This window comes from Petaurus breviceps, unplaced genomic scaffold (genome assembly GCF_028583685.1).
Source record: "Petaurus breviceps papuanus isolate PSGF00001 unplaced genomic scaffold, PetGlider_PUasm1.0 91133, whole genome shotgun sequence".
In the NCBI taxonomy this organism is placed as follows: Eukaryota; Metazoa; Chordata; class Mammalia; order Diprotodontia; family Petauridae; genus Petaurus; species Petaurus breviceps.
The window spans coordinates 36,732,203-36,757,359 of record NW_027187419.1 but is presented as its reverse complement, the minus strand read 5'-3'; the positions used below and the strand labels follow the sequence as shown (position 1 = coordinate 36,757,359).

At 35.7% G+C, this 25,157-nt stretch overlaps 1 protein-coding gene and 1 pseudogene across 1 annotated transcript; one reads left to right on the top strand and one right to left on the bottom strand.

The window, feature by feature from the left end:
• Positions 1-2,332: 2,332 nt before the first annotated feature.
• On the bottom strand, positions 2,333-8,682 carry LOC138154939 (olfactory receptor 8G50-like; annotated as a pseudogene).
• A 7,787-nt stretch (positions 8,683-16,469) lies between these two features.
• Positions 16,470-17,420, top strand: LOC138155378 (olfactory receptor 8B3-like). Its single transcript, XM_069080597.1, has one exon. It carries the CDS (start codon positions 16,479-16,481, stop codon positions 17,418-17,420), a length of 942 nt encoding a protein of 313 aa, XP_068936698.1. The 5' UTR covers positions 16,470-16,478.
• The last annotated feature ends 7,737 nt before the right edge of the window (positions 17,421-25,157 follow it).

Sequence of the window (25,157 nt, the reverse complement as noted above, 5' to 3'; positions counted from 1 at the left end):
GAAATCAGTAAGTCTTGGCAACAGATTGGATATGGAGTGTGGAGAAGTGGGAGTGTTTTCTTAGGGCAACAGCATTTGGTCAGAGGACTAAAGGATAGAGGGAATAGGATCAGGGTGGGATAATGAAAATAGGGCCTCATCAATCCAGAAGTAAGGGGAATTAGCCGGAGCAAGTCGTTTCCTTGGGATAGGGATAAAAATTATTGAACAATGAATTTCACAATGTGAGAGGTAACTGCGATACCTTTCGTGTGTAGGAACAGGGATCCACAGCAAAATGGAAGGAGTCTGAAAGTGAGTGATTAGACAAGCTTAAAAAAAAGCTAAAACCACCAAAGTTTGCAGGTAGAAGAAAACAATTAAGAACCAAGAATAAAAACAGATAAATCAATGGATTACATTAATACATATCTTTCTTGGAGGTGATTGAATAATTTTTGAATTGTTAATGTAATTATTAAATTTAAGTACTATGTGTCTTACAGTTTGTAGTATGAGACTTTTCTTTTTCAAGAGGTAACCTGTAGATTCTTTTTGTTTGGTGTTTTGTTTTTTGTATACATAAATTTTGACTTGTATTCTGGTATCATTTTTTTTGAATTAAGGTATTTGAGGTTTTGATTTGCTGTATCATTTTAGTATAGCTATGAGTATTAAGTTATCTATCTCTTTTCATTCTGACTTGGGGAACTATATTTTGCTTGTATAGGGAATGTATGTTCTTTTTTACCTTATTGCTTTTTGCATCTTATGTTCAAGATTGTTTTTTTTTTGTACTTAATCATAGCTTTAATCCCCCAGATTGTCCTTAATTTCACTTATATTCATGTTCCCAATCAATTTTCTTTTCTTCTTTGGAAAGATACAATAGTGAGCATTCAAGTTTTTCTGTGCTGTAAATTATTTCTATTGTGTGGGGTATAAATTTTGACATCTGTTTCCCTTCTACTCTTTCTTTCAATATTGTGATTTCTCTGGTTGTCTAGTTGAGAATAACCTGAAATATTTCCATACTTTCTTGGGAATCCACATAGTTTTGGTATCATCAGTATTGGTTCAAGTCCTTTTTTTCCAACAATATTAATTTAGAAATGTTTATAGATTTTCAATATGTAGGTAGCTGTCTTCCACTGAATTTGTACTTACATAATGAATTTGGTCCTTAGAGCACTGCAGCTACCTTGATTCCAATTTGTATTCCTCAGCTTCTGTAATCCTAGCACTATAGATCACAAGCTTCCCATCAGTGTGCTTCCATTAACATTCAGCCTGTAGACGCAGTGCTTGTTATTATTATTTAATGTATCATAATAAGAATATTGCTCTTCTTTAACTTAAACCTTGGGTAAACTGTCATAGAAGTCCAAGGAACTTTGCTTCAAGATTTGGTTTTGTTATTGACTTTCTCTGTGATTTGAGGCAGATCATTTGTCCTTTTTGGAATATAGTTTCTTGAACTGAAAAAAAAAACCCCAAGTAGATTAGACTTGTAAAGTTGCAAATCTTCTCACTCAAAATTCTTTGTATTATTTATCTTGTGAAAATTTGGGGACTTAATTACTAGTTCTAATAGTGATTGTCCTAAAGGACATGAAGAAAAATTTATTTTCACATAGATTTTTTATGTGAGTAAAGACATCTTTTTAATATACTGTTAACAGTTTAATCCACGATTGAATTGCATAGGTATTCTGTCAATCTAAAAGGCAACTAGAGAGGTATTAAATAGTAGGACAAACACAGGGAGAGGAATTCCACCTAGACAAGTGTGAAAAATATGATTAAAGCAGCTTTGAATTGGGCTTCTCAGTAATTACAGGTGTAGGGCTAGAGTATATGATTGTTACAAAGCAAAGCCTCTCTCTCTCTCTCCAATAATCATCCAGCATCTATTAAACTCATTATTCTTACATTTCTCCTTTCATTTAAATGTTTTTCTTTCTATCAGTTTGTTAAAGCCAATTTTGACATCCGTATTTGTCAGACTGTAGATGAGGGGGTTTAGCATGTGTACTATGGTAGTGTAAAAGACAGAGAATGCTTTCCCCTGATCCAGGGAGCTGGATAAAGATGGCAGTAGGTACATTAATACAGAAAAGAAGACACCAAAAAAAGATGGGAACTGCAGGTGATGAACGCTTTTGCTCTGCCTTTCAGCAGAGTGAATTTGTAAGATAATGGCAATGATAAAAACATAAGAACAAATAATGATCAGGGTTGGGAAGAAGATATTGAATGCACCAAATGACAGAATTGCCACTTCATTGACATAGGTTCTAGAATAAGAGAGCTTCAAGAGTGGAAGGAGTAATGATTAATAACAGCATATTCCTTACAGAAGTGCTGTGGCGCCAACCATGCCCAATGTGTACGCCCCACCCACTAACCAGAAGCACACCTGATGGGACATCATAATGCTATAAAGGAGGGGATGTCATATGGTAACATAGAAGCTATTTTCCATCACATGCAACATTTGCCCTTCAGAGATTCCAAAAAAGGCAAAAAATAGAACTGGGTCATGCACTAAAGGTAGGAGATAGTATTCTTTTCTGACACAAAGTTTACCAACATTTTTGGGGTGATGATAGTTGATTGACAGAGATCAATGGAGAACAAACTCTAGAGGACATAGTACATGGGGGGTATGAAGATGAGAACTGAGTCTAATCAATATGAGCATGCCCAGGTTCCCAAGCACAGTGACCACATAGATGCCCAGGAACAAGAGGAAGAGGGGCAGCTGGAGCTCTGGTTGGTCAGTCAGTGCTATGAGCATGAACTCTGTCACTAGGGAGTAATTCTTTTTCAGTGTAGCGCAAGAGGAGGCAAGAACATGTAGATTTGAAGGGAAAAAGATAAGTTTTCATTATTACAACTCTTAAGTGAGGGCACAGATAAAAGAGTAAAGTTATAATGTCCGTTTTTATTATCCTTTTCTGCCTCTTTCTACTACCAACTATGGGGAAAAGTTGTAGATAAGAAATTTTGTCAGTGTATCTTTTGATCACTATTTGTTATATTGTAATTTGTTATATTATAATAACTATTTGTTATTAACATCAAAATTTTCAACCCACATTGATTGATACCTTAGATAGAAATATAGATGGTATGCACATCAAATTTGAAATTGACAAAGTTTACAGAGATGATTAACTTAAAATTTGACTAAAACACGATACAAAACTATTATTACAGGTTAAGAAAATGGAATGAATCTAATATGAGGAAATTAATAGGAACAAATGTAAAATCCTATGTAGCACTTAAAAGAATCAGTTTCAAGACAACAAAAATTTGGAGGAATGTTTAAAAGTCTGTCAAAGATCAGAGTTCTTAGGAGGCTACAAACTCAGTATGACTCAGAAATATAATGGAGTAGTCAAAGAATTAATGTAATCTTACACTACATGTAGGGAGGCATAGATTCTAGGAATAAGATGATAATTGTTTAAACCACCTCTCCATTACTTTGTCCTGTTCTTTTATCCTATAATTGAGGAAGGACATTGACCAGGTGAAGAACATCCAGAAACAAGCAGTGACGGTCATGGATAATGCTGAATACATTCTACTTAAGGATAATTTGAATGACTTGTGAAAATTTAGCCTGTAGAAGGAACAAATCAAGGAGACATGATAATTTAGTGTTTTAAAGGACTGTCACATGAAAAAAAGGATTTGATTTGTTCAGTTTGTGCCCAAGATCAGTGCATGAAAGTTGCAAAGAGGCAAATATAGTCTTCATGTGAGGGTGAAATCCACAACAATGGTAAAAAACCTAAAATGACCTGGGATGCCTGCACAGGAGTGAACTCCCCCTCAGTGCACAACTTCAGGCAGAGGTTGAATGATCACTACAGCTGTAGTGGTTGTTGGGTGGAGGTTGTGTGTGGGGGTATCATTTGGATTAGATGGAAGGTCCCTTCCAACTCTAAAATTTCTGTAATTCTATAATTCGGAGCTGTACTCATTCATACCTCCAAAGTCTCTTTATTTTTTAACAACATTTTCCTAGTCTTCAGCCCCATCCCATTATCAGTGATGGGTAGAATGGAATGTGGAGATGGTCTTTCTTTTGCAAAGTCCTGAAATTCCATGAATCTCTATTTAGAATTTAGAATGATGTCAAATTAATCAAATACTCACCCTCCTGCTTTGGATCTTAGAGTCCCTTCTCTTTAATGAAGGTTATTGTGGTCTTGTCATAGAGCCTTCTAATTCTTTTTTAGTGTTGATGGGAATCAGGGCACAGAATTTGGTCTCTGAAGTGTTCTGGCAATTGATTATATCTTAAGATAGTTTTTTCTAATTGTTATTTTATCCAGAGTATCCTCTTCAGCCATGGGGAAAGAAACAAAGTTTATCAGTGTCTACAGAACTTCTGATGATGTAACTGGAGGATTTTATGGTGATTTATAAGCTTCCTGGAACCTCATTAGTAATTCACAGACAGAGACTCCCAGAGGGAGCTATTTCATAAGGGATTCCCCCTTTCTGGGAAGAAGTCATTGACATTTTCCTTGTGTTCTCAATTCTTTCTTTTAAATTTTCTCTCCATGTGCACAATGATTTTTTAGTTCATTATTTCAGTGCTTTAACTAGGAATTATCCATCTGGAACCAATTTATTTGAGTTGGGAGTTGAGAATCTTGGGCAGTGACTAAGCAATGAATAATATTTTTCATGACTGATGTAGCTTAAATTCAGAAGTCATGGTAATTGAGGAAATTGGGTAACTGGCAGGACTGAGGACTCAAAGGAAGGATGAGAAGTGGTAGAAAAGAAATGTGCAAGTCAGGCACTGAACTTATTGGAGAACGGATAAAGTGAACCAGATATCCATAGTTGACACCAACAAAGGTCTGGAGGTGGCAGGGCCAATGAAAGAATATATTAACTTTTCCTCCTGATCATATATGTTAGAAAGTATATGAGAAGGAGTTTAAGTCCTTGAAAAGGGTGTCCAAAGACGTTGTGTCTTCAGGAGAGTGCTGTGTTTCAGTGAGCCCTAGAATAGAAAAAAAATATAACAAGAAAGTATAAGCTTGAAAGGGAATTTAATAATAATAGAGAAGAGTTCTAGAGTGCACAGTGAAAAGGGATGAACTGTGATAGCTTAGGGACAGGTGAACAATAGCTGGTATCACTTTCTTGACTGCTGATCTCCACTGTTTACTGTTCTTTGGTGCCTAGTGGACCAGTCTTCTTTCCAGACATTGATATATCATTATTCCTGCAGATAAACCCTATAGAAAGCTGTGGTGGTCAAGGTGCATCAGGAATGCCTGGAAGATGGACTTACTCTTTGTCTAGGTAATGGAGCAAGTAGACTAAGTGGTAAATCTTTCTGCTGAAAAACCCAAACGTTTGCCTCCAAAATGTCAGGACCTGAGACAAACTTCTGGTATACTTGTGCTAGTGTAGATCTAGGTGCACTTGTCGATCTCTGGCTAGTTTGAAGACTGTCAAACTTAGACACAAAGGATTAAGGAATGTTTCTTATAAGATTCTAGAAGAGATAAGAACATTTTAGAATTTATGAACTCATTGTTATAATTATAACTTAAAATATTAAGAGCTTTCATTTTTATTATGAGAATCAATAGTGGTTCTAATTTTGTATTCCCATTGCATCCCCTATATCTGGAGCTGTTCAAAAGGACAGACAACCAGTTGTTCGAGACATTATAGAGGAGATTTCTGTTTCAGGGATTTGGTAGGCTATAGCAATCTTATTCAACTGCTGGTCTCATAGCTCTGCCTAATTGACTTGGAAAGTTCTTTATGGACTAGGAAAAACAAGTGAATGGTGCATTAATATCTTTTGAAGCCTCAGTGTCCACATCTCTGTTTCTTAATAAACTGTTGTCATGATGTCCCTAAGCTACCAAAGTGAGCGACAATGGAGCTTGGAGTGAAAGATTCCCATCTAACTTCTGCAATTTCTATTAATCTTGGAAATGTTGGTATTGAGATTATAATTCTAAATGATTTTGTCATATAGGATAGATTCTGACTTGATAATATCCTATCTCTGATATTCTTTCAACACCTCAGAAAGTGACTAACACTAGGAAATATATATCTTTAGTCCTTATTCCATTTCTTACCATGCTTTCATTTTCTGAATAAAATAAAATTTGATCCCCTGCTTTTCTGTGAGAAATGACTGATTCCAGTGAGAAAAAAGCCATGATGATGCTCTAGGTCTTACTCCCAATTTTCACCAAATCCAACAGAAGGAGCTAAGGTAGATTCTTTCATGATTAATAGAGAGCTAACATAGATGTTCATTCCAAAGAAGGAAATGGAAAATGTTTCAACAGTTAATAACAACTGACATTTACTTTGTGTTTTAAGTTTACAATATATATTCATACATATCTTATTTATTCCTCATATCAGTTCTGTAAGTAGGTGTTATTGTTATGTCCTTTATACACCTCAGGAGATGCTTCCATTAAATGACTAGTTAAGATTTACATCTCTGGTAAGTGCCAAAGGTAGGATTGAAACCTGTATCTCTCTTAACTCCAGGGCAAGCATATTTTCTCTGCCATTTTCCTTTTAGTCCTTTAGTCCATTAGACTGTAAGCACTTTATTGAAGGGGATGTCTTTTGCCTCATTTTTTATCTGCAATCCTTACATAGTAACTGACACATAGTAGGTCCTTAGTGAACACTTATTTATCGGTTGGTTTATTGATATTGACTTTTATGAGTGTTGTTTTGAATGATGAACCTGTCCTAAATGTATCCCATTGATCCTCAATGATTATGGTCCTTTCTCTATTCCTTGTGGTGAATGGGAAGGTTCATGCTTTGGAGGCAGGTTAAGGTGAGTTGCAATTTGATCTTCATACCCCTGTCCTCAGTAATATCAAAGAATAAAAGGGAATTTTCCAACTCAATGTTGGGAGAGATAGAAACTACCCAATTAACTTCTACTAGATGTATGGGATACTCATGGAATAAGTCTCATAGAACTAATGGCTATTAAAGATCTGCAGTAACAGGACTGGAGTTAGCATGGATAAAAAAATGCTATTGATGCATTATTTGATCTTTCCTTCTAACCTCAACTTGATTTTCTGCCATACAGAGCTTATAATATTGACATGATTCCTTGACGTTTTTCTACCAATGATTTTTATGTGCCTTAGGAATGTATTGACCTTAGAACTTCTGAGAATATATCTTACCCCTGTTCTTCCAAAAGAAAGAGAACGTTCAATATTTTGGCATTTGATGCTATCTTATCTAGAGTGGCTGCAGGGTCTAGAGTAAAAGTAACCATTTTGGTCATGTCCCTACCTCACTTTGAATTGCTCTCCCCATGTAATTTTCATATCTTTAATGTAAAAAAGAATAAGAACATCCACTAGTTAGAGGGACCCTGTCAGCATGCCATAAATAAAGTGAATGTAGAAAGAATCTCATTTGGAACTGAACTGTGCAAATTAATGAAATTATTTGTAATCAGAGTGGAGAGCATTTGAAATGGATGCCACTCCATTTGTGTATGTTTTGTGTGCTGTCATGAAGGATTTGGTGTTATTTTCAATGTTTTGTTTTTCTAAGAAACAAAGTATTCTTTCCCTTCATAATATCCCCAAGTCTTGTACTTCTGTGCACCCCAGTAAAGCAACTCCCAGTTTGAGTCACTTACTTTATGGTTAACATCCATTTGGATCCGTAACTCATGAACTATTGCATCTCTTTTTATTAGACCAAACATAAAGCTTCAAAACGGAATATGTTTAATGAAATAGTATTGTAAAATACGTGACAACAGAAATCTCCCATGTATACTGGAGCACCCTCCCCAGTAAATTACCACTTCAAAAAAGGGAGCAGAGAACTCTGAAAAGGATACCTGTGACAAGGGAACACATCTGGTGTGACAGTTGCATAGGTGCCATGTGTGGTAAAAGCATATGGGTTTCTAGATTGATTCGCATCCTTACTAGTTTCACAGTAACTACTGTCTTCTGTCGATTTCCTCAAAGATGCTTCTTCTTTGAGTTGGATTCATTTGCTACTATGTTCTCTTTATATATTCTATATTGCAACAAGGTGCTAATTCCATGAGCAAAGCATATAGGTAGTAGCTCAAAAGAAATCAAAGATGTGTAATTTTTTTTTTTTTTTGCTTTTTGGAGAGGGTGAGGCAGGGCAATTGTAGTAGTGACTTGCCCAAGGTCACACAGCTAGTAAATGTTAAGTGTCTGAGGCTGAATTTGAACTCAGGTCCTCCTGGTGCCAGGGCTGGTGCTCTATTCACTGTGCTACCTAGCCACCTGGAGATGTGTAAATTTAGAGACATCTGTATTTCAAATATTCATATGAACTTTTTTTGCCTGACTGGTAGTAGAATTTTCTGTGCTTGTATTGGTTTGATCAGCATAGTTGGACATATTATGCCTTGACCCTGACATAATGATGTCAGTTTGGTCTTCTTCAAGCACAAAGGACAACAAACAACCATGTTCTTTTTGCTACAGGTCTTTCTGCTGTGCATATCTACTGAGCCCCTCTTTACAATTCTTTTCTGGAACTTTCCATTAAGGTGCTTTCTTCTGAGTATCTCTGTTGCTGCTCTCTGCTATTATCTGATGAATTGCTTCTGCTAGGTGGACTCTCTCCTGCAGGAAGAGAGTTGGGTTTCTCAGCCATTGTTCTAGACTTACTTACTTGTGTCTCCATCTAGGCAAAAAGAAAATGTCAGCAAATCCTCAGGCCTAAAGTCTCTGTGTTGTGAATTTCTTTTTGATTCCTGTGCCTTTCAACTGACCTATTTTGTAATATATTATTTGAAATTCCTTATAATTCTCATCATGTCCCAGATTCACAAGACTGAGTATATTTTAAATGATCCTAGGGACTCAATTTAATAAAAATGCAAAGGAATTACAATGGAGAATTTGTTTTCAATTCCCTATAATCTCCTTAGTTCCTATGTAAATAAGCTCAGGAACATAATTTAAAATGGTGGGATGGAATTTTTGGGCTCAGTAACCATTGTGTTTCCTCCATTGGGCCAGAATCATTACATTCTGTGTAACTTAGTTTCAAATACTGTGAAAACACATAGTGTTTGTAGTATCATCAGATTTAGAGATAGACGGGATTTTACAAGTCATTTATTTTATTTTTTATATTTTTTAATATACACACTCATATATAATAAACTATATTTTAGACATCATTTTGTTCAAACACCTCATATTATAGATGAAGAAACTGAAACCCAGAGAGTTAGAGTGATTTGTTCATGATTATACAGGAAGTAAATAATGTTCAAATCCAGGTTCTCTGTCTTCAGTCGTTTTCCCATTGTCTGTTCTCCACAAATGGTCCTGGGATCAGTTTGAATGCCAATTACTTTTATTTGTGTACTGGGAAAATTTGGCCATCACTTTTAATCCTCTTTCATGGAGGAAAACCCCCAAAAAACTATTTGGAAGGAGTTCTATTTGGTTGCTGTTAGTATGGGATATTGCCAGAGTTCTGCCTTTAGAATGCAAGTTTTGTTTTTTTTTACTGCAGTGGCTGTTTTTCATTTTTCTCTGTGGCTAGCACAGTGACTTATATGCAGTAATTACATAATAAAATTTCAATGCATAGGATTTAATTAAACATGGCAGTTAGGACTTTTGTCTTCTTAATCTGTCTCACCTATTTCCATGGACTAGTTTGAGGAGTGAGAGGAACTATTCTTTTTTTGTCTTGCTGAAGGCAATGGATATCTAACTGAAATGAATCCTAGAATATGTACCATGCAGTCATTCATTCATTCATTCTACTTTTCGAAGTCAGAAAATATATAGATTCTTTTATAAATTCTTATCATTTATTACAAGGAAGTGCTCTTTACACACAGTTAATAAATGCTTGTTGAAGGAATTAATGAGTAAATTGAACAAAGGAGTTTTCCTTCAAACTCCATCCAATTCTTGACTTACTCAGTTTCCTAGGGATTTGGATTATCCTACAACTCAGTAATGTTCTTTTCTCACTACTTATTAATCCATAGCTTTGGGCTTCCAACATAGGAAGTTTCAAAGTGAACCAGTCATTATAGACAGCCAAGAAGAGAGACTGATCAAAGTCTAGAAAAGGTTCTTTTTATCTCTCTCTTTCCTTGTCTGACTCATGTATATGTATGTCTACATGTACATGAACATGTATATCTGTATATATTTGTATATGTGAATGAGAATGTGAGTGCGTATTATCCATTTATGTGTTTGTGTAGATGTGTATGCAAGGGTATGCTACAGTCTGCTCTAAAGCACTCTGAGCTTATTGTCCATTTTCACTGTGAGAATTAACATGTCAGAAATTGGCAAATGCTACAAACCAGGGCATAATTTATTATTTCATTATTTTATAGACTTAAGAAAATGTTAAAAATGCAGGTTAAACTTAAATGTGCATTGTGCATATAAGTATATGAGTCAGTTGTTAATTATTTACCAGTATCACGCTGCACAAATTATTGATTCTGTCCTGTAACTACTTTTGTTTCATAATTATTTAAGTTTTAGTTCTTTGTCCCTGAACTTAGTTCAGAAATTTCTTGTAGGAGTTTAAGTTTAAAAGTCCAGGTCTTCTGCTAATCACTGATCTATTCTTGTGTCAAGAAATTGGGAGATGCATATGAACACAAGGGAATTGATTTTATTGTTTCTTGATGTCCCACTGAATTATTAGAGTTGACATACCCAATAATAATTTTTAAGTAATTATATTCTTCAGTGAATTTTTGTACACCTCCTTTTCCATTTGGCCAGTTCTACTTTTTAAGGTCTTCTTTTCTTCAATGGATATTTGTGCCTCTCTTACCTTTTGACAGATAGTGCTTTTTTAAGATGTTATTTTTAAAATATGTTTTGTGTCTCCTTTACCAAACTCTTGATTCTCTTTTCATAATTTTCTTGGATGTTATTTTCTTTAATATGTTTTGTGTCTCCTTTACCAAACTGTTGATCCTTTTTTCATAATTTTCTTGGATCACTCATTCCTTTTCTTATTTTTTTCTACCTATCTTATTTGATTTTTAAAATCATTTTTGAACTCTCCCAAGAATTATGTTTGGGCTCATGACCAATTTACATTTTTTCTTTAATGCTTTGTATGTAGCTGCTTTGCCTTTGTTGTCTTCTCTTGGTTTTGTGAATTGATCTTTCCCGTTACCACAGTAACTTTCTATGATCAGGTTGTTTTTTGTTGTTGTTGCTCCTTTTCCCATCCCATTCATTCATTTTTTAACTTTATGCTACACTTAGGTTCTAAGTAGCAAGGTTATGTAGTGGATAAAAATCCAGCTCTATAATTAGGGAGACCTGAATTAAAATCCAACTCCTGACACTTATTAGCTGTGTGACCCTGGGAAAATCACTTAATTCTTTTCACTTTAGTTTTTTCATCTGTAAAATTAATTGGAAAAGGAAATGGCAAACCAATTCAAAATGGGCTCATGAGGTATTAGCCACGATTAAACATATAACAAGGTGGACTCTACTATGGGGTTGAAGGAGGCACTATCACAAACTTGTTTTTTCATCCTGTGGCTGTCGGAGTTAGTTCTGGGTGTCTTTATACTTCTGGTTCTTCCAAGGTGGTATGATCTAAGGAGAGATATGGTCACTGCTTTCCTGGTCCATGCTTTGGTCTGTGAGCAACTAGAAGTACTCTTCTCTGTGTTAGAATTGTAGCTAGGGCCCCTGCTACAGTGTGACTTCAAGTGCTTTCTCACCTTATAATCCTGGAATTGTGACTTGAACTCCTGTTGTCCTGTGATTGCAAGCATTTAGTGCTTCTTACTGCCTTAAACCTAAGACGAGGGCCCTTGATTCCCTGTAAGTGACCACAATCAACCTTCTACACCTGGCACTGTGACCAGGGCTCCCTCTATACAGGTGCCATAAACTCTAGTGCACTACTGCTCCTCCTCACCCTGAGACTGATTCAGAACTAGTTATGGGCAAGGCAAGAGGGTTCTCCACCCGGAACCCTCAAAGGGTCCTTTGTCATCTCCTTCTGACCAGTTGTGTGATGGATCTTTCTTATCACCTGTGTGCTGAGAGTTCCTACAGTCACTGTAGCAGCCGATGCAGCTGCTCCCAAGGCCCACCATTGGATTGCCAGAGTATGGCCTATGCTGCGCTGTGCTCCAGGCCTGACCACCACTCAGGTAGATATAGAATAGAACTTTCTTGCTGAGCTCCTAAATTGTCCTGGAATGGAGCATTGTTTCACCCTGTCCTTGTGTTGGTTCTGCCACTCCAGAATGTGATTTGGGGCATTGTTTTAAAGTTGTTTGGAGGGGAATTTGTGAGAGCTCAGGTGAATCCCTGCCTTTTCTCTACCAATGATTTCCTTTCATAATTAGCATTTTTTCTTTGGGCTAAGTAACCCCTATGTAATTTCTGACAACAATGATGTGTTCTGAATTTCCTTCTCCTTTCCCCAAACAAATACACATGACAACTATTCGATGCTTATTTGTGTTTAACGCATCATTGGATATTTCAATGGATACAATTGGATGAATTTATATGTATATTTTACATGGAGAACTTTTTGGTTCCATCATTAGACAACTATTAGAATTAGGTCTTTCACAGGTTCTTTCTGAAGATGACCCATTTTCAGTTATACTAATTCAACAAATCTAATGGAATCTGTCACATTATGCTTTGCTATTACTTGGTGAAGTGATATCTATCATTTTGAAGATTATTTCTATAGGCTTTTTTTTTTTACATATTTAGCATATATTTTATAAACTTCTATAAATATTCCTCCTTTTTGGCATGGAATTCTTCATCTTTCTATAACTGCCTTGGAATGATGATTCTTGGTTTCATTTAAATTGTATGAATTTTTGTGATACTTCAAAACTCTGATATAGTTTATTTTAAAATTCAGAAAACACATATTAAGTTTGGTATTTCATAGACATTAATCACTTTAAATAAATTCTTCCCATTTAGCTTTGATTTTGATGTTTCAGCAAGTCTTCAAAAGTTTTGAGTCATAACTTTCTCTTTGATATCATTGTGCTCAGTATGTCTTGCTGGAGGACACTGTAACTATTGCCATTATAGATTGTACCTATGTGATCTATGTATTCAAGCTCAATACTTTCAAATAAATTTAAATTTATTTGAATTCAAATTATATTCTTAGACCACTGGAAAAATTATGACAGAAAATAAAGGAGTTCTGTAATGTGTTTTCATTGGAGTCATGCAACTTGATGTCTTCCAGGTATATTGAATGAATTTATACTCTACATTGAGGGAATAAGATATTTTGGTTTGATTTCTTTTTGTTTTTAAACTTGGAAGCTATACTTAATTGTATTTTGGAGAAATTGAAATTATTTTAAGGCTAGGAAGAACCATAATGATCTTAAAATGTTTACCTGAACAAATGTTATTTTAAAATTATTTACTTTTGATTTGGTTGTATTGTATTGTAAAATAAATGGAGAAAGTTTTTCTATAAAGATATTAAATACTTTTAAATTAAATTTTATGTATATGCAGTAAAAAAGTCATGAGTGTAAAACTGAGTGAAAGATTTTTCCTGATCATACTTTTCCTGTTTTAGTAATCAACCCTATCAAAAATCAAATATTTTCTATAAGATGGGTAGTGATAATTTAAACTCATTCGTATTTATCTACCCCTATTTTGGTACTATACCGGGAAGGAGCTCCACTCATCCTGATATTCTACATGTCAGATTCATCTTTATCATCATCAACAGTTTCTTGTTCTTGTTCTTCCTTTTCCTCAATTCATCCTCCTTTTCTTTATCAACATTGCCATTATCATTGTTTTTGTTGTTGTTTGTCCTTTCTTCTCCAAGAGGACTAGTGACATCACTGTGTGATGTCTTCACTCATGCATGAACTGGATTTAAGTGAGGCAGAGTTGCATGAAGTCATCAGTCTTAGTCTCTCCTTCAGAGTCCTTGAAGTTCAGGGGCCTCTAGGTGGCGTAGTGAATAAAGCACCAGCCCTGGAGTTAGGAGGACCTGAGTTCAAATTTGACCTGAGACACTTAACACTTACTAGCCATGTGATCTTGGGCAAGTCACTTAACCCCATTTGCCCTGCCTTCCCCCCTCCAAAGAGAAAAAAAACCCCAAAACAACCCAAATCCAAAACTCTAATAACATTTATATCTCAAAAATTAAATTACATGTTGGTTGATCTCTATTTTTTTCCTTTAAAAACTCTTTTTTCAGTGAGGTTTTTTCTTTCTTTTTTTTTCTTTTCATGTTTGGCAATGTCTTGTTTGATTTTTCAGAATTTTTATTTTTGTCTTTAATAGAGGTTAAATAAGTGTTTTTGAAAGTTTTTTTTTTTTCCTGGGAATCATGTCACATCACACTATGTGGAGTTTTGCCACCCTACTCTTACCAAAAAGCAAAATTGACTGACACTTGATATTTTAACTCCTTCTTCCATTTATACATTCTTTTATTAAAAAATCAAAACAAGAGTCAGCCTGAAGGAACTTGTAATTTTGTGGGGTTGGGGTGGATAGATGAATATGTATCTATAAAAGTAAGTACTATATAAATACACACACAAACACATATAAGTGTTTGTGTGTGTCTCTGTGTGTGTAGTTAACATAAACTTCCATGTGTCCAAATGGTGTGTGCACAAGGGCAGAATATCTAACTTCTTTAAAACCTTAATGAGACTGTCTTTACAATTACACATGGTGAGGAGAATATTTTCCTCTGGACACCAACAGCATAAATTATCTTGATTCCATGTTGACAGGAGCATATAGATGTATCTTCTTGAGACCTCAGTTTGGGGCTGTAACCCTCTGATTTCATACTTTCCCTTTATTCCCTGAATCATGTAGAAAAGTTCTAGAAATGGTGGCTGCCTAAAATGTTGTTCCAGAGAGAAATTCTCAGAAGGAAGGGTAGAAGAAAATGGAAGTCCCATATATGAATTTAAAGGCTGAGTAGAAGATTGAATCCCTTAGGAGAAAAAATAAGTTCTGTACTACAGTGTAAACATGGACATTGTAATTAGTGCTCCCTGAAGAGTGTGATTCCAGGGAGAAAACTTGCCAGATCCTCCCTGTGTTTCCAATATAGTCCATGAGAATATCACATCCAGAATAAATCCTTCAGTTTCCTATCAACTGTTGATTATGGTGATACCTCTGGGTACTATTTCCTCCCCTCAATCTGGAGCATTCCCCAGGTGAAATCACAGTGATAACCTGTGATCTTTATAGCTCAAAACATCTCTCTATTCAGTCCAGAGGTTGTTTATGATCTGATTGCTTCAGTAGAAAAGGGAGAAGAGGGAGAATCTCTGATCACCTTATCAGAATTATTTCTCCTTCAGAACCAAAGTGTTAAAAACCAGTAAAGGCCATCACTGAAGTGTCTAAGCAGGAGAAAGGTGTGCGTATGTGTGTAAGATATTAATTTTTTAATTTTTCCTTCAATTTCATCCTCCCTGCTTTGCCAACCAGGAGATTTGAAGATTCTATAAAATATCATATCCCTAAGCTTTGTAACTGACGCATATATAGGTCTTTTGGTATACTCTAGGTGAGAGTGGGGAACAGAAAGTGGAAAGATAATGAGGACTTGGTACCATTAGTCCCTTATGCCCTCAGGACTCTATATTCTGAAAAAGGGACTCTGAATCTAGTCTGTAGGCAGCTGGGGTGTGCAATGGAGAGGACCCTGGGCTGTAAGTCAGAAAGAAATGAGTTCAAATCCAGCTTCAGGCACTAGCAAGCTGTATGATTTTGGGCAATGTAATTTAATCTCCGTATGCCTCAGTTTCCTCAACTATAAACCAGGGATAAGAATAACATTATAACTCAGGTTATGAGGATCAAATGATATAATATTTGTAAAGGGTTTATACATATAATGTATATGACACATAATCTAAGTGCTAGGTCAGTGCTTGGAATTATTATTTTTCATACTAATAAACTTATTGGTAATATTGTTAATAATTAATATAATGTTAATAATAATACTTTTACCATAGGAATTTGCAGAACTTTTGAGGTACGACTTCAGTACCTCTGAAATGAGGAAAACTAGTTAAAGTTTTTCCTGAGGTGGTCAGCATAGGGGCTATTGTGAGGGATTTGGGAAACTACTGTTATTTTCCTGATTTCATTTTGTTTTGGAGTCTGAGGAACATCAACTGTTACTCTTCAGGGGAACCCAGGAACAGTCTTCTACAATCATCAAGATCATGGATACAGTTACTCAGCCCACTCAAAACCCCTGGATAACTTGGAGAGGATAAGAATAGAACTTGCCTTGCATGGTGATCATGTTTTCCAGACACTTCCAGAATTGCTGCTTTTTGAAAACTGGGCATGAGCACTTGTTGAACTTATTTTGTTTTAGTATCACTTTTTTTCTCTCCTCATAGATCTCTTGAGAGTAGAATGGCTTTGGAAAATGCCTCTTCAGTGACTGAGTTCATCCTTGCAGGCTTAACAGATCAACCAGAGCTCCAGCTACCCCTATTCCTTCTGTTTATGGGGACCTATGTGATCACTATAGTGGGAAATGTGGGACTGGTCATTTTAATCAGGATGAATTCTCAGCTTCACACTCCTATGTATTATTTCCTCTTCAACTTATCTTTTATAGATCTCTGCTACTCCTCTGTCTTTACTCCCAAAATGTTGATGAATTTTATCCTAGAGAAAAACACCATCTCTTATTCAGGGTGTATGGCTCAGCTCTATTTTTTCTGTTTTTTTGTTATTTCTGAAATCTATGTGTTAACAATAATGGCTTATGATCGTTATGTTGCCATCTGTAACCCGTTGCTGTATAATGTTACTATGTCCAATCAGGTCTGTTCATGGCTATTGGGTGGGGCGTATGTAATGGGGTTTGCTGGTGCCATGGCCCACACTGGATGCATGCTGAGACTGTCCTTCTGTGATGCCAACATCATAAACCACTACATGTGTGACGTGCTTCCCCTCCTCCAGCTCTCCTGCACCAGCACCTATGTCAATGAGCTGGTGGTTTTCATTGTTGTGGGCACTAATATTATAGTGCCTAGTGTCACCATTTTCACCTCTTATGCTCTTATCCTGTCCAGTATCCTGAACATCAGCTCCACTGAAGGCAGGTCCAAAGCCTTCAGCACCTGCAGTTCCCATATAATTGCTGTGGCTCTTTTCTTTGGGTCAGCTTCATTCATGTATCTCAAGCCATCTTCATCAGGGTCAGTCGACCAGGACAAAGTATCTTCAATCTTTTACACAAATGTGGGGCCCATGCTAAACCCCATCATTTATAGTTTGAGGAATAAAGATGTTCAGGCTGCCTTGAGAAAAACCTTGAAAAGAAGAATATTTTCCAGAACATGAGCAGGATTTTCATAATGTGAGTTAAATTCCCGGGCCTAAGTTTCCTTTTCTTTCCTTGGTTAATGAAAATGATCTCAGGAAGGAATGTTTACCCAAATTTTTTTCTCCTCATTCTATATTACCCAACATTCTACCAGCATGACAATTCTTTTGGTTTAAAGAAGCAGTGGAAAGTGCTGGTTTTAGAGCAATTGGATCAGGATATAAATCCTGAATGATCTTTCTTTGTGACTTCGGCAGGTCCCTTAACCTTTTTGGGCTTCAGTTTTTTCTTTGGTAAACACGCAGGTGTTTGGACTATGTGGCTTCTAAGATCTTTTATAGCTATAAATCTTTGATCTATGATTGTCTGTGAAAATACAAGTACCCAACAGAATCATTCAATAAGTTATATCTTAATTGTGACAGACCTTTCATTCTCTGCCCATTGTTACTGGTTAATAATTTAGGAAGGCGGTACATGAAGGTAAGTTGTTGGGAAAATAGTAATGGAATGTCCAAATGATATAGGCATAATATAACCCCTTCAAGCCCCTCCCCTTGTCTAAGCAAGTGAAGCATAACTAACTTATAGTCCTTTTTATAACTGCAGTTTTTTCCTTCTCAAAATTGTTATCAAAATGATATAATTGCACAAAAGTATAATTTGCCCTTTATTTGAAAACCCAAAGTACTTTCCTTTTACTTATTCCCCCAGATCGAAACCCCTATGCTTTTAGACACAGCTGCTTCAATTAGAAGTTGTTACAGGTGTTTTCTAACTTCATCAATAGACATACAATAGGGTTGATCTGGCTCAGAACAATAATTAAACATTCCCAGCACAGTGTAAATGCAAATCCACTTATCACTAGGACATTATGAAAAATGGATGACTAAGACAGACCAATTTTGAGGAAAACATTTTTAGTTTCTGAATAAATTACTAGTAGGAAACATTCTTACGAAAATTATAAGATAAGAGATATTTGAGCAAGTTGATTTGACTTAACCTTTCTTGAGGGAAGTTTCCTTTCTTTTTTATTAATTAAATTGATTTGTTTATTTCCTTTTAATTTACAACATTCAGTTCCACAGACCCTTGAGTTTCAAATTTTCTACCCTTCCCTCTCCTCCCCCCCCCATCATGGCGGCAAGCACTCTAATACAGGGTCTACAAATATCTTCACATTAATCAATAGTCAGGTTGTAAAGAAGAATTATAAATGATGGAGTGATCAGTGGGAAAGAGGAAACAAAACAAAACAAGAAAAAGTAGCACAGCAAGCAGTTTGTTTCAATCTGCATTCAGACTCCACATCTCTTTCTCTGCATGTGGATATCTCTTTCAATTATGAGTCTTTTGGAGTTGTCTTATAACCTTACATTGCTGAGAGGAGCCCAGTCTATTGAAGTTAGTCATCACACATATGATGTGTCTGTGATTGTGTAGAGATTTCTCCTGGTTCTGCTCTTCTTACTCAGCATCAATATATATGTCTCTCCAGGTTATTAGGGAGTTTGTCTGCTCCTCATTTTTTATAGCACAATAGTATTCCATTACATCCAAATACCACAACTTGTTCAGCCATTCCCCAATTGATGGGCATCCCCTTGATTTCCAGTTCTTTGCCACCACAAAAAGAGCTGCAATAAATATTTTTGTACATGGGGGTCCTCCTCCCACTTCTCTGATTTCTTTGGTACATAACCCTAGAAGTGGTAATGCTGGGTCAAAGAGTATGCACTTATTTATATCCTTTTGGGCATAGTTCCAGATTGCTCTCCAGAATAGAATAGCTGGATCAGTTCACAACTCCACCAACAATGCATTTGTGTTCCAATTTTTCCACATCCTCTCCAGCATTTATCATTTTCTTGTTTTGTCATCTTAGTCAATCTGGCCAGCAAGATGTGGTACCTCAGACTTGTTTTGATTTTCATTTCTCTGATCACTAGTGATATAGAACATTTTTTTCATATGCTTATAGATATCTTTAATTTCATCTTCTGAGAACTACCTGTTCATATCCTTCGGGGAGTAGCTTGTATTCTTATAGATTTGACTTAATTCTCTATATATTTTAGAAATGAGGGTTTTAGCAGAGACATTGATTGTAAAAATTCTTTCCCAACTTCCCACTTCCTTCTAAATCTTGATTACGTTGGCTTTATTTGTACAGAAGCTTTTCAATTTAATGTAATCAAAATTATCCATTTTACATTTTAAAATTCTCTCTGACTCTTGTTTCATCATGAAGTCTTCCCCTCTCCATAGATATGACAGGTAAACTATCCCTTGCTCTCCCAGATTGCTTACAGTATCAGCTTTTATATCTAGATCTTGCATCCATTTCGACTTTTTTTTTTGGTGTAGGGTGTTAATGCCCAATTTCTGCCATACTATGTTCCAATTTTCCCAGCAGTTTTTGTCAAATAGTGAGTTCTTATCCCCAAAACTGGGGCCTTTGGGTTTATCAAACAGTAGATTACTATAGTCATTGGCTGCTGAGTCTTGTGTGCCCAATCTATTCCATTGATCCACTACTCTATTCCTCAGTCAGTACCAAGTAGTTTGATGACTACTGTTTTATATTACAGATTAAAATCTGCTTTGGCTAGGCCACCTTCCCTAGCATTTCTTTTAATTAATTGCCTTGCTATTCTGGACCTTTTGTTCTTTCAAATGAATTTTGCTATGATTTTTTTCTAGCTCTACAAAGTAATTTTTTGGTAGATTGATTGGTATGGCACTAAATATGTAATTCAATTTAGGTAAAATTGTCATTTTTATTATATTAGCCCAACTCAGGAATGAGCAATTAATGTTTTTCCAATTAGTTAGATCTGACTTAATTTGTGTGAAAAGTGTTTTGTAGTTGTGTTCATATAGGTCCTGGGTTTGTTTTGTCAGGTAGTTTCCCAGATAATTTATAATGTCTACAGTAACTTTAAATGGGATTTCTCTTTCTATCTCTTGCTGTTGGATTTCATTAGAGATATATAGGAATTCCGAGGACTTATGTGGGTTTATTTTATATCCTGCAACTTTGCCAAATTTATTGTCTCAAGTAGTTTTTTACTTTATTTTCTAGGATTCTCTAAGTATATCATCATATCATCTGCAAAGAGTGATAGCTTAGTCTCTTCTTTGCCTAATTTGATTACTTCAATTTCTTTTTCTTCTTTTATTGCTACTGCTAACATTTCTAGTACAAAATTGAATAAGAGGGGTGATAGTGGACATCCTTGTTTCACCCCTGATCTTATTGGAAATGCTTCTATCTTATCCCCATTACACATAATACTTGCTGATGATTTTAGATAGATGCTACTTATTATTTTAAAGAAGACTCCATTAATTCCTATACTTTCTAGTGTTTTTAATAGTAATAGGTATTGTATTTTGTCAAAAGCTTTTTCTGTATCTATTTAGATAATCATATAGTTTCTGTTAGTTTTGTTGTTTATGTGATCAATTATGCTGATAGTTTTCCTGATATTGAACCACTCTTGCATTCCTGGAATAAATCCTACCTGATCAAAGTGTATTATTCTCATGATGAGTTGCTGTAGTCCTTTTTATTTAGAATTTTTGAAGCTATATTCATAAGTGAAACTGGCCTGTAATTTTCTTTCTCTGTTTTGTCTCTTCCTGATTTAGGTACCAGTCCCATATTTGTGTCATAAAAAGAATTTGGTAGGACTCCTTCTTCTCCAATTTTCCCGAATAGTTTTTAAAGTATTGGAGTCAATTGTTCATTAAATATTTGGTGGAATTCACTAGTAAAGACATCTGGCCCCGGAGATTTTTTCCTAGGGAGTTCATTGATGGCATGTTTACTTTCTTTTTCTGAGATGGGGTTATTTAAGTAGTTTACTTCCTCTTCAGTTATTCTGGGCAACTTATTTTTTTTGTAAATATTCATCCATTTCACTAAGATTATCAAATTTATGTGCATACAATTGGGCAAAATAATTCCTAAGTATTGTTTTAATTTCCTCTTCATTGGAGGTAGATTCACTGTTTTCATTTTTGATACTCATAATTTGGTTTTCTTCTTTCTTTTTCTATCATATTGACTAAGGTTCTATCAATTTTATTGTTTTTTTAAAAATAATATCAGCTCTTAGTTTTATTTATTAATTCAATAGTTTTCTTAAATTCAAATTTTTTAATCTCTCCTTTGGTTTTCATTATTTCCAATTTAGTATTTAATTGGGGATTTTCAATTTGTTCTTTTTCTAGCTTTTTCAGTTGCATGCCCAATTTATTGACCTCTATTTTCTCTATTTTGTTTATGTATGCATTCAGGGATATAAAACTTCCCCTAAGAATTCCTTTTGCTGTATCTCACAAGTTTTGATATTTTGTCTCATTATTGTCATTCTTTTGAATGAAGTTAATGATTATTTCTATAATTTCTTGTTTGACCCACTCATTCTTTAGGATTTAGTTTCCAATTAGATTTTAGTCTATTCTTCCATGGCCCTTTTTACATATAATTTTTATTGCATCATGATCTGAAAAGGATGCATTTAATATTTTTGCCCTTCTGCACTGAGTTGTGAGGTTTTAAGCCCTAGTACATGGTCAATTTTTGTATATGTGCCATGTACCACTGAGAAGAAGCTATATTCCTTTTTATCCCCATTCAATTTTCTCCAGAGGTCTATGTATCTATCTTCTCTAAGATTCTATTTATCTCCTTAACTTCTTTCTTGTTTATTTTGAGGTTAGATTTATCAAGCTCAGAGAGGGGGAGATTGAAGTCCCCCACTAGTATAGTTTTGCTCTCTATTTCTTCCTCTAACATCCTTAACTTCTTCTTTAGGAATCTGGATGCTGTACTGCTTGGTGCATAAACGTTTAGTAATGATATTGCTTCATTTTCGATGTTGCCTTTTAGCAGGATATAGTTTCCTTCCTTATCTCTTTTAAGTAGATCTATTTTTGCTTTTGCTTTGTCTGAGATGAGGATTGCTATCTCTGCTTTTTTTTTTTACTTTAGCTGAGGCATGATATGTTTTACTACAACTTTTTACCTTTACCCTGTGTGTATCCCTCTGTTTCAGATGTGTTTCTTGTAAACAGCATATTGTAGGACTGTGGTTTTTAATCAATTCTGCTTTCTGCCTCTGTTTTATGGGAAAGTTCATCCCATTCACATTCACAGTTATGATTACTCTCTGTAACTTTCCCTCCATCCTATTCTCTCTCTTGTTTATGCTTTTATTTTTCCCCCTTCTCCCTTCCCCTCCTTAAGGGTTTTACTTTTGACCTGCCCCCACCTTCAGTATTCCCTTCTTATCAGCCCCCCTCCCTTTTCCAACTCTTCTCCTTTGCAACTTCTTCCCTCCCTTTTAACCTCCCTCTTTGTAGCCCTTCCCCCCTCTTACTGCCTATAGGGTATGATAGTTTTATACTTAATGTAGTATGTTATTTCTTCTGTGAAACAAGATCGATGAAAATAGATCTCATGCAATGCTCCTCTCCCTCCCCTTTTACCCTTTATTATGATAAGTTTTATGTCTCTTCTCGATAGAGTCCTATACTTAACTGATTATGTTATTCCTTCCTTGCACCAGTATCAACGAGGGAAAAGCTCATATAATGCTCATCTCCCTCCTTTCTTTCCCTCCACTATAATGTTTTTTTATGCCAGTTTGTGTGGCATAACTTATCCTTTTCTGCTTCATTCTTTCCCCTTCTTCCATTGCAGTCCTTTTACAGCCCTTAATAAGGTTTTTTTTAATCATCATTTTGTGTAATTTATACCCACACCCTCTATCTATATACCTTTTAGATGTCGACATAGGTATGGAATTAGTGGTATTAACAGGTATCAGCTTCCCAGATAGGGATGTAAATAGTCTGCTTTTATTAAATAACAAGTTACATGTGTGTTTGTGTGTGTATTTTTCCCCTATTTACCTTTCTATGTTTTTCTTGAGTCTTGTAATTAGAGGTTGAATTTTGCATTGAGCTCTGTCTTTTTCATCAGGAAGGTCTGGAAGCCTTTTATGTCAATGAATGACCAACTCCTAGCCTGGAAGATTATCCTCAGTTTCTCTGGATAGGTGATCCTTGGTTGTAACCAGAACTCTTTTCCCTTGTGAAAAATCATATTCCAGTTCCTCAGATCTTTCAATGTAGAAGCTGCCAGATCCTGTGCAATCCTCACTGTGGTTCCATGATATTTGAATTATTTCTTTCTGGCTACTTGTAGTATTTTATCCTTTACCTGATAGTTCTGGAATTTGGCCACAACATTTCAAGGACTTTTCAATTTGGGATCTCTTTCAGGAGGTGTCCAGTGGATTCTCTTGATTTCTATTTTACCCTCTGGTTCTAGGATCTCAGGGCAGTTTTACTTGATGAGCTCTTGGAAGATGTTGTCCAGGCTTATTTTTTTCATCATGATTTTATGGTAGACTAATAATTCTAACATTATCTCTCCTGGGTCTCTTTTCCAGGTCAGTTATTTTTCCATTGAGATATTTTACCTCTTTTTCTAATTTTTCATTCTTGATGTTTTGTTTGACTGATTCTTGGTGCCTCATAGAGTCATTAGCTTCAATTTGCTTGATTCTAATTTTTAGCGAATTATTTTCCTCAGTTTTTGAAGCTACTTTTCCATGTTTAGATTTCATCTTTAGTTCACACATTTTTTATTTTTAAGGAGCTGTTTTCTTCATTTTAATGTTTTTCTAATTTTACAATTTTGATTTTAAAAGAATTATTCATTTTATCTTCTACCCCTCTAATTTGGTTTTCAAAGTTCTTTTTGAGCTCATCTAAGAATCCTTTCTGTGCTTGAGACCCGTTCATGTTCCCTGTTGAGGCTTCAGCTGCGGATGTGGAGTCAATATTGTCTCCTTCTGAATTTGATTCCTCCAATTCTCAATAATAGGATTCTAGAGTCTTTGTCTTTGCAGCCTGTTTTTTACCCATTTTGAAGCAGGGCCTTAGCCAGGCCTTCCTCTAGGGCTCCCAAGCCTTCATTGTTTAAAATTTTGCTCTGGGGCAATAATTACTATTTTCAGGGTCAGAATGGGAGATTGGAGCAGCTAGGGTTCACTCTGCCATCCTGGTCCCTGGAAGTTCAGATAGGGGCTTTTTAAATTTCCAGGATGTGGGTTGGTAGCCCCAGGAGTAGCTGCTGCCACTGCTGTGGGTTCTGCATTTGTTTCTTACCCAGTTCTATAAGATCCCATCTCTGCAGTGATAGGCCTGGGAATGGCCCTTGTGGTTGGTGGATCAACTTGCCTTCATGTTGACCAGGCCTTAGGCCTCTCTGCATGCTGCCCCCACATTGTCATCTGGGCCTCTCCAGAAGTTTCCTTTCCATTATCAAATTGACTGAGCCCTCTTAATGCAAAAGGCATTTTTTGGTGCTATGTCCTATGACATTTTTAGGGCAGTTAGATGGCACAGTGCATAGAATTCTGGTCCTGGAGACAGAATCTCCTGAGTTTAAATATAGCTTCAGATACTTACTAGCTGTGTGACCCTGGACAAGTCACTTAACCTTGTTTGCCTCAGTTTTGTCATCTGTATATGATCTGGAAAATGAGATGACAAATCACTCTAGTATCTTTGCCAAGAAAACCCAAATGAAGCCACAGAGAGTCCTACAGATCCAGTACTCAACAATGTTACATTTATTATCAGAAGCTGATTGGAAGGGTGGAAGAGACCATGTCATGAAAATGTTTGTCATTTAAAATTCTACATCTTATCCCTTCCTCCTTTTC

Bases quoted from the DNA above. Each gene is read 5' to 3' on its own strand.
- LOC138155378 (XM_069080597.1), top strand. From the start codon at position 16,479: ATGGCTTTGGAAAATGCCTCTTCAGTGACTGAGTTCATCCTTGCAGGC.